Source organism: Balaenoptera ricei, chromosome 17, assembly GCF_028023285.1.
Source record: "Balaenoptera ricei isolate mBalRic1 chromosome 17, mBalRic1.hap2, whole genome shotgun sequence".
Classification (NCBI taxonomy): Eukaryota; Metazoa; Chordata; class Mammalia; order Artiodactyla; family Balaenopteridae; genus Balaenoptera; species Balaenoptera ricei.
Window position 1 is genome coordinate 80,832,957 of NC_082655.1, and position 18,629 is coordinate 80,851,585.

The 18,629-nt window shown below is 41.4% G+C and overlaps 1 protein-coding gene across 14 annotated transcripts in view; it reads left to right on the top strand.

The window, feature by feature from the left end:
* Positions 1-18,629, top strand: part of LOC132351928 (uncharacterized) — a 366,712-nt gene that overhangs the window by 69,673 nt on the left and 278,410 nt on the right. For all 14 annotated transcript variants that reach the window (XR_009498526.1, XR_009498525.1, XR_009498524.1 and 11 more), the window contains exon 2: positions 7,196-7,265. Coding sequence is in view for 3 of the 14 variants with exons in the window: in XM_059902051.1 (XP_059758034.1) it covers positions 7,196-7,265 (70 nt within the window). In the remaining 11 variants the exon portion in view is untranslated. The remainder of the gene's footprint in view (positions 1-7,195; positions 7,266-18,629) is intronic.

The following is an 18,629-nucleotide window of genomic DNA, read 5'->3' on the forward strand; positions in this document are numbered from 1 at the left end:
TTTTTAACAAAATATTTCCAACCACAAAGTACACATTCATATAATATCAGTCGTAGGAGCATATGTGTGGACACTATGTGTAAGACACTGTTTCAGCAAGAAAAGATGCAGGTGATCAAACAGACCTGTTGGTGTATGGCTGGTTCCTCTTTTTCGCCAAGGTTTTGATCATCAAGATAAGCAGATCGCCTGTCTTCCGGAATTATTTTATTTCCTGAATAAAACATAACATTTTTTTTCTTGGGAGTTTTATTTGCTTCACTTTTCTCCCCCCTTGGCCCCATAGGCAATATTAGGATATAGTAGACAAGCACACATTTCCCCAAGTTTGAGCTGATTTTTGGTGAACGGGTGTCAGGTTGTTGTTTCATACCCTGAATTTCAGTAGAATCTCTCATAATTTTGAATATATCTCCTTTATGCAAATAAAACAAAAATAATATAAATGACAGTATCTGCAATCACTTAACCAAAACTCTGTTAGGAAAATATTCCATCCGTTAAAATCATAACAGTGGTATTTTGATGGAATGCATAATGCTTTGAATAAACCTTGAGAAGAAATATGTACTTGTGATTGGAAAACACAGTCAACTGTGAACCATTTTAATGGATTTGTTCTTGTTAGCAATAAAAAGTTTCCAAGAAAACCTGTGAGGTAAATATTTTCTCATACTTTATTTTTTATTATTATTTTTAATTGAAGTATAGTTGACTTACTATGTTGTTAATTTCTAATATACAGCAAAGTGGCTCAGTTATACATATATATACTACATTCTTTTTCATGTTCTTTTCCATTATGGTTTATCATGGGACATTGAATAGAGTTCCCTGTGCTCTACTGTAGGACCTGTTGTTTATCCATCCTATATATAATAGTGTGCACCTGCTAATCCAACCTCCTTCTCCATCCCTCCCCCACCCTCCTCCCCCTTGGCAACCACAGGTCTGTTCTCTGTATCTGTAAATCTGTTTCTGTTTCATAATATTTCAGCTCATACTTTAGAGCAGCGGTCCCCCACCTTTTTGGCACCAGGGACCGGTTTCGTGGAGGACAGTTTTTCCACGGACGGGGGCAGGGGGGCGGGGATGCTTCAGGTGGTAGTGCCAGTGATGCCAGCGATGGTTCAGGCAGTAATGCGAGCGATGGGGAGCGGCAGATGACGCTTCCCTCGCTCGCCCGCCGCTCACCTCCCGCTCTGCAGCCCGGTTCCCAACAGGCTGTGGACTGGAAGTGGTCCGCGGCCAGGGGGTTGGGGGCCCCTGCTTTAGAGTGTTCACATTCATAGTGAAGTACAATGTTACAGAAATAAAAACAACTTCAGTGCAAGTTTTAGAAATTTCACATTTTATTTTTACCAAAATCTAGATAACTGTATAAGAATATCCAGAAACATAGACTTCAAGCACATTTATATACTGAAGAAGTATGAATTATGATATGTAGTATCTTTTCCCTTCTTACCTGTGGTATTGAAGAGAATTAGCAGTAAGGCTGGAAGGCATTTTGCATTAAATGGAATGACTTCTCTCCTGGGCCCCAGCCTTGGGAGAACTGTGAAAATAGTCCAGTTGTTTCCTGTGTTCTGTGTGTCAGGTGAGATTGAGAATACAGTGTGTACAACGTACCACACGTATACACACATCACATGTCACATGTGCAGACCACAACTTACGTTATATGTGCATAAGCACACACGCACATGTATGTGTACATATATTCATGTACACACGTATATAAACATGTGTACATAGACATATACATGTGCATACATAGATACACTTTCTTCTGCACACATTGGTACATGTGTTTAATAAAATACGGGAACAGAATTGTCATTCTTTAATTAAAAATATTGGTATGCTGGTAGTTTTGGGACCTAAAGGAAGTATAGTAATGGGTTTTGAACATTAAATTAAGAGAATATACAGAGGAAGTAACTGAGTGACAAATTCTCTCAGGACAAGGTTAGTGTCTGGGATTAACTAGGTATTAACTAGCCACGTGGCTTTCAGCCAGCCTAAGAGTTCCTTGAGCACACGGAGGGCTATAAAGTTTACCGGGTCACTGACTGAAGCTGAGAACTATCCATGAAGATGGCCACTATCTCTGTATGGCATCAGCTCTGATGCAGGCCATAGACTGGTTGTCCTGCCCCCCCGGCTCTGACGGCCAGAACACTGGGCAGTCACAAATGGCGAGGAGTGGCCTCAGTGCCACAGGTGGGGTGTCCGCAGGCCAGGTGCTGTTTGGAGAATTGTGGCTGAACCTTTAGCGGTGAGAGGTTAGGAGCAGTTCTGGACCCCTGGCTGTCTGTGTAATTGTGTATAATGGCTAAAATAGTCACCTGCTCCATTAGCCAAAGAACTTCTGTTATCCTAATCAGTCATTAAAAAAGCACAAAACAAATATTTTATAATACTCTAAAAATGAACCCTCTAGCATTTGATGCTGGCAGTAGATTTTAGAAGCTTTGCCTTTTGTAGCTGTTATAGGATATTCAGAAACATGTGTGCCAATGCAATTAGCCGACTTTCCCTATACATTTAGACATGCCATGATCATTTAAATTTGAAAGAAATTTTAAGTATATTTATCCGAAGCAATCTGTACTTTTCATTTGCAAGAGTTTTCCCCAAAGCTTTCCAAGTTGCTGAAAGGTGATTTTTGGGTAACGCATTTTACTGTTCAAATACAATTTATTTCTGCCACCAGTTGTTTTTCTCCCTGGATTTTTGAGAAGTCGTTTTTGGACCACTTGATAGCCCTATATAAGCCTCCCCTTTCTGTGGTGTAGTTGACTCTGGTTTGACAATTCAGCAAATGCACAATGGGAGTTCACTGCATGCCAAGGGCTGTGATGTCTATTTTTTCAAGGAAAATGCTTAAGCCTGAGTGTGTGTAACTCTCCATATGTTTATTTAGGAAGATGCTCCTTTGTTACCATGACCATGCTGATAATTTTCCTTTTAAAGGATAGGCTTCAGGAAAACAAGAATGTTATCCTTGGGTGTATAGTGCTCTTTTAGGGGTATTTTAGGGTGATTTAATTAAATAAAAATTATTCTTGAAAAGTTTTTTGTGACAAGCTAATAATATAGCCTTTTGAACGGAAAGTTATAAATCTCTAAATTTAGTGAACCATGTCAGTAAATGTTTTTCTGCTGTGTGAAGCTCTGTCTAGCAGATCTAGCATAAGGTTTGAAGAATCTCTTTCTCATCCTGGAGTTCTTGTTTGTTCGTTCCGTTTTGTCAGTCTCCTGCACAACAGCCATATCAGAAAGATTTCCAGAAATGCTTTTGAGGGACTTGAAAATTTGCTGTACTTGTAAGTTGCAAGAAAATCAACAGTGACGTACAGTGCTGATAGATTATTTTCACCTTTTTGTTTGATTAAAGTAATTCTTCATCTTCTTAAAAAACACTGTCCGCTTTTCAACAAAGCTCATTTCACCATTTTTAAGTGAAGTCCATTGTTGCTTTCAACAGATTATTCATCTGAAAACATTTGAATATTTATGCACATTTCTATTCCTCCATCCCTGCTACAAAAATTCTAAATTGGAGAAAAATAAAAACAAAACAGAGTTTGTGCAACTTTCATATTCAGATCTAATTAATCAATAATTGTTAAAATTCCATTGATCCAAGAGAAGCTGTATGTCAACGACTCAGCCATCCAAGACCTTCTTGAGCAGTGAGCACATTACAATTAGGGACCTGAGTTTTTTTATTATTTTTTAAAAAATATTTATTTATCTTTTTGGCTGCATCAGGTCTTAGTTGTGGCACACGGGATCTTTCGTTGTGGCACGTGGGCTCTTCGTTGCAGTTGGGCTCTTCGTAGCAGTGTGAGGGCTTCTCTCTAGTTGTGATGTGCAGGCTCAATAGTTGTGGCTCACAGGCTCAGTAGTTGTGGCTCGCAGCCTCAGTAGTTGTGGCGCACGGGCTTAGTTGCCCCATGGCATGTGGGATCTTAGTTCCCCGATGAGGTATCGAACCGGCGTCCCCTGCATTGTAAGACCGATTCTTAACCACTGGACCACCAGGGAAGTTCCACAGTTAGGGACTTTAGTGAACTTGGGGAAGAACCACACTTCGGAGCAGTGAGCTCACACATGTGACCGTTGGCCATTGTGGCGCTCTTTTGAGTATTGTAGGTAAATGAGAGTAAAGGTATTTTAAGCGACTCCCTGTTTTGACGCAGAAACCATGCGTGTTGATGAGTTGAAAGCTGGGAGGTCATGACTGCTCCACTCATGTGGAATGCTGAACAAAGAAACCGGAAGGACATTTGTTTAATTAAGGAGCGAGTGCTGCAACTTTCTTTTTAAAAAAACATTAAGGAGGTAATTAACATTTTTATAGAAATATTTCCATTTGTGGATTCATTAAGGACTCTGGGGAAAAAGCTGAAATTATTCTTGTAAAGAGGAGATGCTGTCCCGACGCTTTTTCTCCCGTTTAATTTATGCAATGATCATAGCATCTTCCTGAGTCACTAGAATTCACATCACACCCCAGCTCAAGAGCCTTGCAGCCTGCTGTGTTCAACTGAGACACCCAGCCTATGACACAAGACCTCCTACAGCTCTTTTCATCCCTCAGTCCTAAAACCTTGGTTCCTGTTTAGAATCAGTCCATTCTATAATATTAGCTCTCCTAGCTGTTCACGACCAATCCCATGCCCAGCAGGCACATGGCATTCTTGATTTCCATGTGTTAAACATTGCTAAGGATTCTTTGGGCTTCTAGGCTGGTGCCGTGAGTGGTCCACTCCTGACCCCACTGTGTTTCATCCCAGTTCTGGGGGTCTGGGGTTCTTTATTCATTGGCATGTAAGGAGTATCTCCCCAACAGTAAAACAAAGAAATTGATAAACAGCACAAGACAAAAAACTTCATCACTTGTAAATATGGTTTGGAAGACATCTTATTGCTAGTGCGATACTCAATGAAGAAACCTAGTACAATGAATTATGAGCAAGAAGCTAATTTTGGATAAGGTGAATGGGCAACATTGCCGCGGCTGGATCGTTACATGCTCAAGTGGGAGGATGAGACCAGTAAATGCTCAGCTTTTTCAGTAATGCGTGTCCATCAGTGATTTTTGTGGTGGCCTTTCCCAAGCATTTCGGGTGTTTACATAACGTAGCTATAGTGCATGTATGTCCAGGAGGCTAATTTTCTTTAGACTGAACACACCACCGGACTGCAGTTGTGCCCTACCAAACACAAAGGAGAGCACAGATTTTTCTCTGAAACAAAAGCCTTTCTGAACTCTTCTGAAATTCTAACATGTTTTGGTCCAAAATGTATCATTGATTCCCTTGGGCAAAACAGACTGAAATGTCTTAGGACAAATTTGCTTCTAGATTCATAAGAAAAAGTGCAATTGTTTGAGGATCTCTTTGGGAACTGTGGTTCATTTAAGGTTAGCTGAATTTGAGACCTGAGTTCCACTGAAAAACTGAGAGCAAAACATTCCTTTTTAGGACTTCCCTGGTGGTGCAGTGGTTGAGAATCCTCCTGCCAATGCAGGGGACACGGGTTCGAGCCCTGGTCCGGAAGATCCCACATGCCGCAGAGCAACTAAGCCCGTGCGCCACAACTACTGAGCCTGCACTCTAGAGCCTGCGAGCCACAACTACTGAGCCCGCGTGCCACAACTACTAAAGCCCACATGCCTAGAGCCCGTGCTCCGCAACAAGAGAAGCCACCGCAATGAGAAGCCCGCACACTGCAACAAAGAGTAGCCCCCGCTGACCACAACTAGAGACAGCCTGCGTGCAGCAACGAAGACCCAACGCAGCCAAAAATAAACAAAATAAATAAATTAAAAAAGAAAAACATTCCTTTTGTTTGGTTTGGTGAACCAGCAACTAAGGACAGCATCTCTGTATATAAACTATTAACCAAGTTAGAATTAGTCTAATGATAAACTCCCAAGTAACGTTTACCTGTTCAGAAACATCTTGGCATCTACAAAGTGATACTGATCTCATCACTTACGAGCACTGAACAAATAAAAAACAAATCCCCTGGGCAGAAACTGTTGCATACGTGCTCAGGTTGGAGATACACTGAGCATTGCTGGTGGTATTTAAAGAGGAAATTTCTTCCACACTCAAATCCATGAATCTGTTTCTGGTGTGGTTCCTGTTTCCTAGGTTTAGCTTCTTCTCTGAATTACAGCTTCTTCCTCTTCTGACCCAGCTCTTGCAAATTCACCTTCTTGGGTCATTGGCTGAGTGTGTCCTTTGCAGTTGTTAACTGAGCATTGACTGGCCTTTGCCATCTCTCCCAGTCTCTAAAATTCCTTGGAGTTGGCCCCATTCCTTTTGTAACCTCTAGATAAAAAGATATTCACTTCCACGGCATTCACAGAAACCACAGAGATTTTTTTCAATTAAGTTCGGGTTTAATATTAAGATTCTGTATTTTGCAGTTCGGTGTTAGTTTGGGTTCAATCACTTCAGAAAATATACAACATTGTTTGAATCAATTCACAGTTTGTTAAGAAAAAAAAAAACCCAATAACAGCAAACTTTGGTAGATTTAGAGAGGAAATAATGTTGCCATCCTCCAGTTGAAGGAAAAAGGCAGAGAAGGTGCTAGTAGGTTATATAGTTTGTTTCCAGTCACTTTTGGGGTAACATGAGTTGCAGTGTGTCTGTAAATCCATGACAGGGTCCTTTCCTGTGTGTAGATTTTTGGCAGCAACCATGGGAGAGCCGACTGTGAATGTTTTCATCCCCCGCACATGAGTCCTAATGGTGATATTTGCCAGCTTTGCAAATGTAACCCCCAGTTCAATATATTCAGTACGATGGACTGGATTTTAAAAAATTGTTACTGTCAAACTTTTCTTTTTCTTAGAGTAGTTGCTACCCGGTAGATGTGACCTCATCAGTCGGAAGTTTCGCACAACCATTCCAAGGTTTAGAGGCTAAGGCACTGATGCTCAGTATTTTGGTCCGGTATCACTCTGAGGCTCTGATGAGAGCCTTGGCGCTCTCCTACCCAGACAGTTGAACATATTGATATGAAATCAAAGTTTCCCTATATTTTTACGGAATCTATTAACACCCCAAAGCTCCTTGGGTCCATACTACAGTTTAAAAAATCCTGATCTAAGATATGTGGTATCTGTGCTAATTTATAATTTAATAAGATCTTGTATGTTTTCCAGGTACCTCTACAAGGATGGAATTCATATACGAGATAAGCAGACATTCAAAGGACTCATCCTTGGAACAGCTGTAAGTAATAAAAACTTCCTTATCTGACATTATGGTTCAAATAGAAGCTTTTAAAATGTCATTTTGGAATAGTTGAACCATTATTTTAAGCTTTGTTATGCAGCTTGAATGATTGAATATTCTGTCATCAGTTGGATAAAGGCCAGAAAGTGTGGTTGAGTTGGCATGAGGTCAGGAAGACAGACAGCTCAGCTGGAATCCCAGCTCTATGTTGATCAGTTGTGCATGAATCACAGATCTCTGAAATGAAGACATTTCTGCTCTGAGGACTGAGATATTGCATGCAAAGAATAGTTTATCGCTTGACACAAAATTGGCATTTTACTGATACTGGTAGTTGTGATTATTATTAATTTATGAAACAAGCTCATAGACATTTAACTGATATGGGAATCCCCAGAATATCTAATCTAAGCTCTCATTTTACAAATGATAAAACCAAACCAATGTTAATTTAAATTACTTGCCCAGGAGTAAAAGTTCGTGGTGTTACTACTACAACCCAGGCCTCCCTGCTGCTACCTCAGTTCCCTGTTTAGCATTTGCCACCTTACAACTGGTTTCAAAAATACATTTGAAATCCCTAAAACCTTACATTCACCTGTCAGAATTTCTGTGTGAAATATGAATTCCCCAGTATAAAAAAGTCGTGTTACGTAGTTCCATTGCTACTGAACTACAATTTGATATTTTATTCTGAGATTTTTCTCATTTGTTAGTGTCTGTGACACAAATACTAATTTAAATTACTAAAAGTAATGTAAATTACTTTTCCCCATTGATCACAAGCTATGGGATTTTAAGCTCAGATATGTAAAATGCTCTTTGATTTGATTTGATTTGATTTTTTTAAATTGAAATATAGTTGATTTACAATGTGTTAGTTTCTGGTGTACATCAAAGTGATATATATATATATGTGGGTGTGTATGTGTATATATATATATATATATATATATATATATATATATATATATATTCTTTTCCATCATGGTTTATTACAGGATATTAAATATAGTTCCCTGTGCTATACAGTAGAACCTTGTTTATCTATTTTATGTATACTAGTTTGTATCTGCTAATCCCAAACTCCTAATCTATGCCTCTCCCATCCCTTTTCCCCTTTGGTAACCATAAGTTTGTTTTCTATGTCTGTGAGTCTGTTTCCGTTTTGTAAATAAGTTCATTTGTATCATATTTTAGATTCCACATATAAGTGGTATATGATATTTGTCTTTCTCTGTCTGACATACTTCACTTACTATGATAATCTCTAGGTCCAGCCATGTTGCTGCAAATGGCATTATTTCATTCTTTTTTATGGCTGAGTAATATTCCAGTGTGTGTGTGTGTGTGTGTGTGTGTGTGTGTATACACCACATCTTCTTTATCCACTCATCTGTCAATGGACATTTAGGTTACTTCCATGTCTTGGCTATCGTAAATAGTGTTGCAATGAACATTGAGGTGCATACATCTTTTCGAATTAGAGTTTGCTCTGTATATATGCCCAGGAGTGGGATTGCTGGATGATATGGTAGTTCTATTTTTAGTTTTTTAAGGACCCTCCGTACTGTTCTCCATGGTGTTCTCTGCACCAATTTACACTCCCACCAACAGTGTAGGAGGGTTCCCTTTTCTCCAACCCTCTCCAGCATTTATTATTTGTAGATTTTTTAATGATGGCCATCCTGACTGGCTACAATGAGGTGGTACCTCATTGTAGTTTTGATCTGTGTTTCTCTAATAATTAGCAATGTTGAGCATCTTTTTATGTGCTTTTTGGCCTTCTGTATGTCTTCTTTGAAGAAATGTCTATTCAGATACTCTGCCCATTTTTTGATTGGGTTGTTTGTGGTTTTTTTTGATACTGAGCTACGTGAACTGTTTGTATATTTTGGAAATTAAGCCCTTGTCGGTTGCATTGTTTGCAAATATTTCCTTCCAGTGTGTAGGTTGTCTTTTCATTTTGTTTATGGTTTCCTTTGCTGTGCAAAAGCTTATAAGGTTTGATTAGGTCCCATTTGTTTATTTTTTATTTATATCTATTGCCTTGGGAAACTGACCTAAGAAAACATTGCTACAATTTATGTCAGAGAATGTTTTGCCTATGTTCTCTACTAGGAATTTTATGGTTTCTTGTCTTATATTTAAGTCTTTAAGCCATTTTGAGTTTATTTTTGTGCATGGTGTGAGGGTGTGTTCTCACTTCATTGATTTACCTGCAGCTGTGCAACTTTCCCAGCACCACTTGCTGAAGAGACTGTCTTTTCTCCATTGTATATTTTTGCCCCCTTTGTTGAAGATTGACTGTAGGTGTGTGGGTTTATTTCTGGGCTCTCTATTCTATTCCATTGATCCATATGTTTGTTTTTGTGCCAATACCATGCTGTTTTGATATCTGTAGCTTTGTAGTATTGTCTGAAATCTGGGAGGGTTATGCCCCTGCTTTGTTCTTTTTCCTCAGGCTTGCTTTGGCAATTCTGGGTGTTTTATGGTTCCATATAAATTTTTGGATTATTTGTTCTAGTCCTGTGAACGTCATGGGTAATTTGATAGGGATTACATTAAATCTGTAGTTTGCTTTGGGTAGTATAGCCATTTTAACAATGTTAATTCTTTCAATATAAGTAGAATGCTCTTTGATTTTTAATTAATAGGACTAATAAATACCAGAAGGCTTTGATTCCTAACTTTGTTTCTGTCTTCAATGTGGCCTCTTAATTTCAAAAGAAAACTATTTGCCGTCATTCTATAACAAACGTGCCTCAAGAAATCTGGATTTTTCTTTCCTAGAAGGCCAAAGGGTTAGTTTATAGTATTAAAATATGATCAATCATCAAATATATTTTTAAAAATTATTACTGCTTCTACTTTCCCCCTTATTAATTTTCTTTTACATAAGCCATCCCTGAAGCAAAGTGTTTTCTTCATCTTTTCCTTTCACTTTGAATTGTGTAATGTTTTAGGTAATTTTTACTATACTGCAGAATCATCACAAAAACCAGTTAAGTATAAATTTTTTAATAACAACAACAACAAACAAAACTCTTATCACTGTGATGTGTTTTTCAGCAAATATATTTACAGATGGTTTATAAAAATTTGCAAGTGAAAAGTTGTAATTTCCATTTAAATTGCAAATACTTCTCATCAGCAAGTGCTTTATATTCTGATAATAATTACTGGTCTTACGAATATTGAGTAATGGCTAATGTTTAAAGCCATGGAAACAGGCAATTTTGCTTTCTATTTTTAAAGCATGATTCCATGTGCTTGTGAATCACTATTCAAAGAAGATTTTTGGTATCCAAAAATGTAGTCTCTAATCCTTGGAATTTTTCATAATTTTAATTATAGCTCTGAAAGTCAATTTTATTTCAGAGTAGCTTATTTTTGTAGTTTTCTCTACAAAACTAAAGTAGAACTTGAAATGCCCAAGACATTTTTTCATTAAGATCTATTTACACTGCCTTTCTTTTAATGATTCTTATTGTATATATCCTTTCTGTATCAAGTTCCTTTTTGAGGAGGGCGGAGCTGCATGATAGATCTTTGCATAGCCTTGCAAATAGTAAAGCATTTATTGCTAATTCTGCTGCTGACACAGTTGTTCACAATTAGTATAAAATACACCTTTTGGTATGCCTGTGGTCCTCATAACACAGTCTTTGACTCCCCGAAATGGGCATGGGAAATGAGGAAGAGATATTGAAGAAGGATTTATTAGTCTAATTCCTTTTTAAAAAAATCTTTCTGTCAATTGAAAATTTGGCAGACCACATACTTTTTTTTTTTTTTAAAGCATTTATTTATTTATTTATGGCTGTGTTGGGTCTTCGTTTCTGTGCGAGGGCTTTCTCTAGTTGTGGCAAGTGGGGGCCACTCTTCATTGCGGTGCACGGGCCTCTCGTTATCGCGGCCTCTCTTGTTGCGGAGCACAGGCTCCAGATGCGCAGGCTCAGTAGTTGTGGCTCACGGGCCTAATTGCTCCGTGGCATGTGGGATCTTCCCAGACCAGGGCTCGAACCTGTGTCCCCTGCATTGGCAGGCAGATTCTCAACCACTGCACCACCAGGGAAGCCCCACATACTTTTTTAAAAAGCACTTTCCTGAGATATGATTGACAAAAAGGAGCCTGTGCATATTTAATGTGTACGAACTGATGGGTTTGGAGATAAGCATATACCCATGAAACCGTCATCACAACTTGTGCCATAAACATACCCATCACCTCCAAAAGGTTCCTCCTGCCCTCTTTATGATTATGATGATGATTATTAATAAGAACACAACATGAAATCTACAAATGGCCAACAAGTACATGAAAAGATGCTCAACATCACTAATCATCAGGGAAATGCAAACTGAAATCACAATGAGAAGTCACTTTATACCAGTTAGGATGGCTATTATTAAAAAAAAAAAAAAAGAAAGAAAGAAGGAAGGAAGGAGAGAAAGAAAGAAAGAGAAAGAAGGAAGGAAGGGAAGGAAGGAAGGGAGAAAGGGGGGAAGGAAAGAAAGGAAGAAAGAAAGAAAGAAAGGGAGGGAGGGAGGAAGGGAGAGATAAGTGTTGTGAGGATGTAGAGAAAAGGGAACCCTCATGCACTGTTGATAGGAATGGAAATTGGTGCAGCCAGTATGGAGGTTCCTCAAAAAATTAAAAATAGAACTTCCTTATGATCCAGCAATCCCACTTTTGGGTGTTTATCCAAAGGAATTGAAATCAGAATCTTGAAAAGATACCTGCACTCCCAGGTTCATTGCAGCTTTATTCACAATAGCCAAGACATGGAAGCAATCTGTCTACTGACAGATGTGTGGATAAAGCAAATGTGGTATGTACATACAATGAAATATTATTCAAGCTTAAAAAGAAGGAAATCCTGCCATTTCTGACAACATGGCTGAATTTGCAAGACATTATGCTAAGTGAAATAAGCCAGATACAGAAGGACAAATACTACATGATATCACTTATATGAGGAATTTAAAATAGTCAAACTTATAGAAGCACAGAGTAGCACAGAATAGTGATTGCCAGAGGCTGGGAGAGAAGAAAATGGGGAGGTATTACTAACCAAAGGGTACAAAGTTTCAGTTATTCTAGGTGAATAAAGCCTAGAGATCTACTATACAAAATAGTGTCAAACCACATTCTGCTTCAAGAATAAATGATTTTTTATGCTACATTATATCATTTTCTACATGTTGGTTACATAAAGAGAAATTTTGTAATTAAACCCAACAAAAGCTTAGACTAAAACACAAGTGTGTTATTTTAAGCATTAATAAGGCATAGTTAGGGACTTCCCTGGTGGTGCAGTGGTTAAGAATCCGCCTACCAATGCAGGGAATATGGGTTCGATCCCTGGTCTGGGAAGATCCCACATGCCACGGAGCAACTAAGCCCGTGCACCACAACTACTCAACTACTGAGACTGTGCTCTGGAGCCCGCGAGCCACAACTACTGAGTCCACATGCCACAACTATTGAAGCCCACGCGCCTAGAGCCCGTGCTCCACAACAGGAGAAACCACCGCAATGAGAAGCCCACGCACGGCAATGAAGAATAACCGCTGCTCGCCGCAACTAGAGAAAGCCTGCGTGCAGCAACGAAGACCCAACACAGCCAAAAATAAATAAATAAAATAAAATAAAATAAATAAATTTAAAAAGTTATTAAAAAAGGCATAGTTATTTATTCAGCATAATTTGTTCTTATAGTGACTGTGTAGATGGTGCAGGGAAGAGTAGTTATCTTTATAAGAGTTATAACCATTGAATTTTTATGTAGGAAAACAGAATGATCACATATTAGGAGAGTGTATATTAAAATGCACAAACCTGTGAGGATACAGTGAATCTCACCAAACGTAAAGACCATTGCCTTCGGTATAACTTTCTGCTCTGTGTATAGCTGAACACCACCGGTAAGGCAGGTGGTGTTTCCAAAGTACAGACGACACAGAGGGTGCTAATGCTTCCACGTATCAGAGCATGAGCAGCTGGTGTGTTCTTTGAAAGCGCAGTTTAATATTTCTTGTCTTATTAGTCTATCAACCTGCTTTCCAGTCTTCATTCCACTGATACAGTAGACATATTTTCACTGATTATATTTTTCATTGCCAATGAATTTCCCTCTGTCCTTTCTTGTCTCCTTAGTAGGGCACCAGAAATCTCTTCTGTGGAAATGATACCTCATAGCCACATTCCTCATAGGACCACTGAACTAGAAGGGATGTTATTCGTTTTAGTCAGGCATTATCTTTTAACCTGCACTTCCTCTTCAGTGCATAACTTTATATTTCTTCCTGTTCCTTTTCTTTAGATATTTACTTATTTCTAAGTGGGATATTTGTTCTGGAGCATCTTTATTAGATAATAGCAGGCTTTCATACTTGCATTAAGTTGTTTTGTGTAGCTCCGTAACCTAAATATAAATGTCTTATCCATCACCTACTGCAATTATGGAAGGTGTAAGAAATCAGACTGAACTCAGTTTGATCTGACCGAAAATGTGTGGCGCTTCTTAGCTAGTCTTGAGCTTCTCACTGAAAAATTCTAAACCTTAGTTTTCTTTTGTTGTTTTTTAAATGGAGATAACAATGGTGATTTACCTGAATGACTCTGTGAAGCACTTGGCAAGAGTAAATCCTGCAATAATAATACTTAAATACTTATTATATTTGTTACCATTCTTATCATTATTTTGTGATAATTATTTCAGTAATTACTTTCTGCACAACTTCTTTGAAGAAAGAGCTAATTTTTAAATGGTGTGTTTTTAAATACAAAATTAAATTTAGCCAGTGATACAAAAGTATCATTAACTTTATTTCTTTGACTTTGATCTTGTATAGTTTATCTTAAAGGACCTTCTAATTTTATTTCTTAAGATAAGCCATAACTGGCTGTAAATGCTAAAAAAAAATTTTAAACATGAAACATCCCCTAATCACAAAGTTAATGTTTCAAAGGTTTTATTTAAGCATCTTATTTTCTTTTTCAGAAACCTAATTAAAATTCTTTAAGAACCTAATGTTACAAGGAATTGCATACTTAGCATGATACTTTTGAATTTATAGATACTTTGAAAATCTAAACATTTTGACTGGAACAAAAGAATATATGAGTGAACTGTAGCAGTGGAGAGCAGATCAGTGGTTTCCTGGGGCCGGGGGTGGGCGGGGGTAGGATTTGCTGCAGAGGATGTGAGGGTATTATTTGGGGTCATGGAACTATTCCATGTCATAATTGTGGTGCTGGTTAAAAGACACATACACTGATCACAACTAATTTCTTTATATACTTAAAACTGGTGAATAGTTATTGTACGTAAATCATACCTCAACAAAGCTGACCAAAAAGGACAAATATAAATATCTCATTAATATTTAACAGATATTTCTCTGAATATACCCTCATTCCCATTTTCATTTGTTAAATCTGTGTCGTCTTATATAGTGGATGATAGTAAGTCTTGAAGTCAAAAAGTAAAATGTCTCCAACTTTTTCTTTTAGGAAATAGTTTGCATTCCCATATGCATTTTAGAATTAGCTCGTTCATTTTAAACCCCTCCCTCACCCCCAGTCAAAGCCCTCTGAGATTCTGATTGGAATTACATTGAATCTACAGATCAATTTGTTGGGGCGTCTGTCACCAAACACAAACACACCATACATGTATTCAGACCAGGAAGAATAAAATGGGTTATTTTTAGTAGAACATTTTAGTTGCATTAATAATGTGGGTAAAATCATATCACATCCTCAGCGGGTAACATCGCGTGTACCTCGGGTAGAGCAATCAGGCAGCTCTCCTGGGACCTGAGGCACCTGGGGGCTAGTGTGCATCTGTGGGGACTGCATATTTGATCTTATTTCCTGAGCATCATTAAAATTCAGTTTCTAAGCACCTCTCTAGGGATAGTTCTGTTCTTCCATTATTCAGTTGTGTCTTTCCAGCTGGCTTTGTGATCCCGTCTGAGACACGCTGGCTGGGAAAGCAGTGGTACCATGTCCCCTGTGGTCAAGACCCAGAGCATCCCACGTGGGGGCAGGAGTGGCTGCCTGCCAGGGCATCATCCAGCCCACCCCACACCTTCTTCCCTTTTCCTCGCTGACATGCCCCAGCAGGAGTTTCACTCTGGCGAGCCCTCTTTTGGGCACTGCCTGAAAAGGAGGCTTTGAGGACTTTTCCCTCTCTGTACCATCCCAGATAAAATCTGTACGACATAAAGAGTAACCTGACTTTGAAAATGTCCAAGTTTGTTCTTCAATAGGAAGTGTATGTTAGGAACAGAGGCATTCTCTGATATCCTTGGGCTCTCTGAGGTCTCCCAGGGGAGGCCCAGACTCTCACACTGAGAGCCGGGTCAGTGCCGGGGATGGAGCATCTCCTGTCTCCGGTCCCTGTGCCTGCATACAGGGGCTTCTGCTCGGCGGGGATCAGAGGGAAGGAAGGCCTTGGTCGGACTTCAAGCGATGTCTGGAAGGTAAAATGATTCAGGGGTCTGAGCAGGTTTGGAAGTCATTCTGTAAACAGAATCGCTGCCACTTCATCTGCGTCTGCGTTTTTGATTGAATTTCTTTTTCTGACTTATGTTTTAAGAGGGCAGTTTGTGGATTAATGTTCTCAGGTTAAAACTTTCATCTGCCCTGCAATGAGCTCGCACGTGTTCCCAAACCACAGGACACCCAGCCTGGCAGCCTGTTCGAATCAGCCGGCGAGCTCATAGAAATAGCGTGTCTGCCCCGCCGTCCCCCCCCCCCCCCCCCCCCGTCCCCCAGGGCATCAGAGGCTCAGGAGGAGGATGCTGGCGGCATCCTCTCACGCTCCCTGGAAGAGTCTAGCAGCAGTCGGGGTTTAGAGTCACTCTCTCCACCTTAAAGGTGTCACACAGCTAGAGATGCTCGCCAGTCTTGTCGGGTTTAGGTTTCCTTTTTTGTCTCCAGCCCTTTCCTAACCATCGTCACCCGTAGTTCATAAACCATTTTGTCTGTAAGGCAACCTTTATCTGCAGAGAAGCTGTGCCGGCTTCCAGTCAAGTAAACAGTGAGGCTTAGGTTTTAAGTGAATTATGGTAAATATTTGCGTTCAGGTCCTGCAGAAATAGAAACCATCACCATGTGACCTCTCACGTGTTTCTCTGCCCTCCCCCCTGCCCTGATGCCCCGGCCGCTGGTGTCACTTTCCCATACTCATGTCCCTTCCTGATGTCACTGCACAGAAGCCTCTGGGACCTGGACCCTCCAGTTCTGCTTTGTGTTGCAGAGAATATTCACGTTGGGCCAGCCCACGCAGGTCTCATAAAATATGTGATATGTTGTCAAGAAAAAAAAATCCAAAACTTAAACAGTAAATGCACTTAATGATTCTTCAAACGAAGACTTGAGTTATTTAACAAACGATAGGCCTTGACAACCCACCCTGACCCCAGGCACCGCCCCTCTCTGGGCTCAGGATCGCATGGCAACTCTTCCTCTGGAGCCTCCCCGAGTCTCCTTCACTTTTTTTTAATTTTATTTTTTATTTTTATTTTAAAAAATTTTTATTTATTTATTTATTTTTTATTTATTTATGGCTGTGTTGGGTCTTCGTTTCTGTGCGAGGGCTTTCTCTAGTTGGGGCAAGCGGGGGCCACTCTTCATCGCGGTGCGCGGGCCTCTCACTATCGCGGCCTCTCTTGTTGCGGAGCACAGGCTCCAGACGCGCAGGCTCAGTAATTGTGGCTCACGGGCCCAGTTGCTCTGCGGCATGTGGGATCCTCCCAGACCAGGGCTCGAACCCGTGTCCCCTGCATTGGCAGGCAGATTCTCAACCACTGCGCCACCAGGGAAGCCCTCCTTCACTTTTATCTCCCCTCTTTCCCAGTCTCTTTCTTTTACGGCTCCGCTCACAGTTTTGTCCCAGAGAGCCTGTGTTCTCACGGACCTTCTGTCCTCTTCCTTCCTCCTGTGTGTGTCACCACGTGCACGTTACATTTCGAGTGACACGAAACTAAAGAAATGGCTCAGGTGAGAAAGGGAACTCGTAATCCAAGGACTCGACAAAGGAGAGGTTTAAAAAAAAAAAACCCCTCAAGGAACAAAAACCAAGGCTTTACCCTCCACTCCTGCACAGACGGCAGCGATGGTAAGAGCCCCGCACCCGTGTCAGGGTCCTCGTGGCCACCTGCTGAGGACACTTCGTGGCATTAAGTCTGGCATTAGCTGGGAGGTAAGCGACGCCGTCAGAAAGGTTAGAAAGAAGAGAGACAGTTCGAAGTCAGTGTGTCGTGCGTCGCTGCACAGCCAGCGGGGGGAGATAAGAGAAGAAGGAGGCCCTTGGACACGCCGGGGCCTTTCCCTCGCACCGCTGGGGGCGGGTTGCCGCAGCCCGGGAACAGGCGGCAGCCTGGGTCGCTGCTCACACAGCGCGCTCGCACCACGAAGGCTGCGCCAGCCAGGATGCCCGCGGCGCCGGGGTGCACACCTGGCCGCCGGGCGGCCTTCACGCAGGGCTTCACGGCGGCGCCTGTCGGAGGTCGGAGGGGAGACAGGGCGGCCGCCGGGTGTGTGCTTGGAGCTCAGGACAGAGGCCCCGATGGGCGCTCGGCGCCCGGGGGCCGTCACTGTGGACGCGGTGACTAGGCGGGTGAAGCCGGAAGGGAGTGGAGATCCGCGCCCGGCTCCTAACTCACTCAGACAGACGCCTGGGGATCCAGAGACAGAAGGAAACCGAGGGGAGGCTCAGCAACGCGGGGGACCGCAGGAACCTGGAGAAGGTGGTCCAGAAGGCCGCGTGGTCGGGTCTAAGGCGCGGCGAGCCCCTGCGTGCTGTCCAGGGGTCCAGACGAGGACGCACGGGGAGCGGGGCCTTCGCCCACCGGGCCCCCGTGGCCCAGCAAGTCTCTCCAGCGCGGACCCGGGGCAGGGCCCACGGGATGCGAGTCAAGGGTGCGGCGGGTGCGGAAGAGAGGACCACAGTGATGGCTGCAACAGCTGAAGAGGGCAGTAAAAATGCCCCAAATCCAGAACTCTGAAGAACACTTTTGCTCTCACGTAGTTCTTTGCGATCCTGCTGTGCACATGTGCACCTGCGATGGGTGTGATGCGGTGTGAGCGAGGATAAAGGGTGCGTGCAGTCTTAGGCTGGGCTTTGTCTTAAGCTTCATGTTTATAATGTTTTTAGCTGCGTTAGTGTCCTAGTGCTGCCGTAACAAACTGCCGCGAACTTAGCAGTCTAAACCACGCACCCACACGCATTCAGTTTTTTACAGGCCTGTGGTCAGAATTGAGGGTGGTCTCACCTGTCTCCTGTTAAGGTGTCGGCAGGGCTCCTGCTTCTCTGGATGCTCTAGGGGAGAATCCTTTCCTGC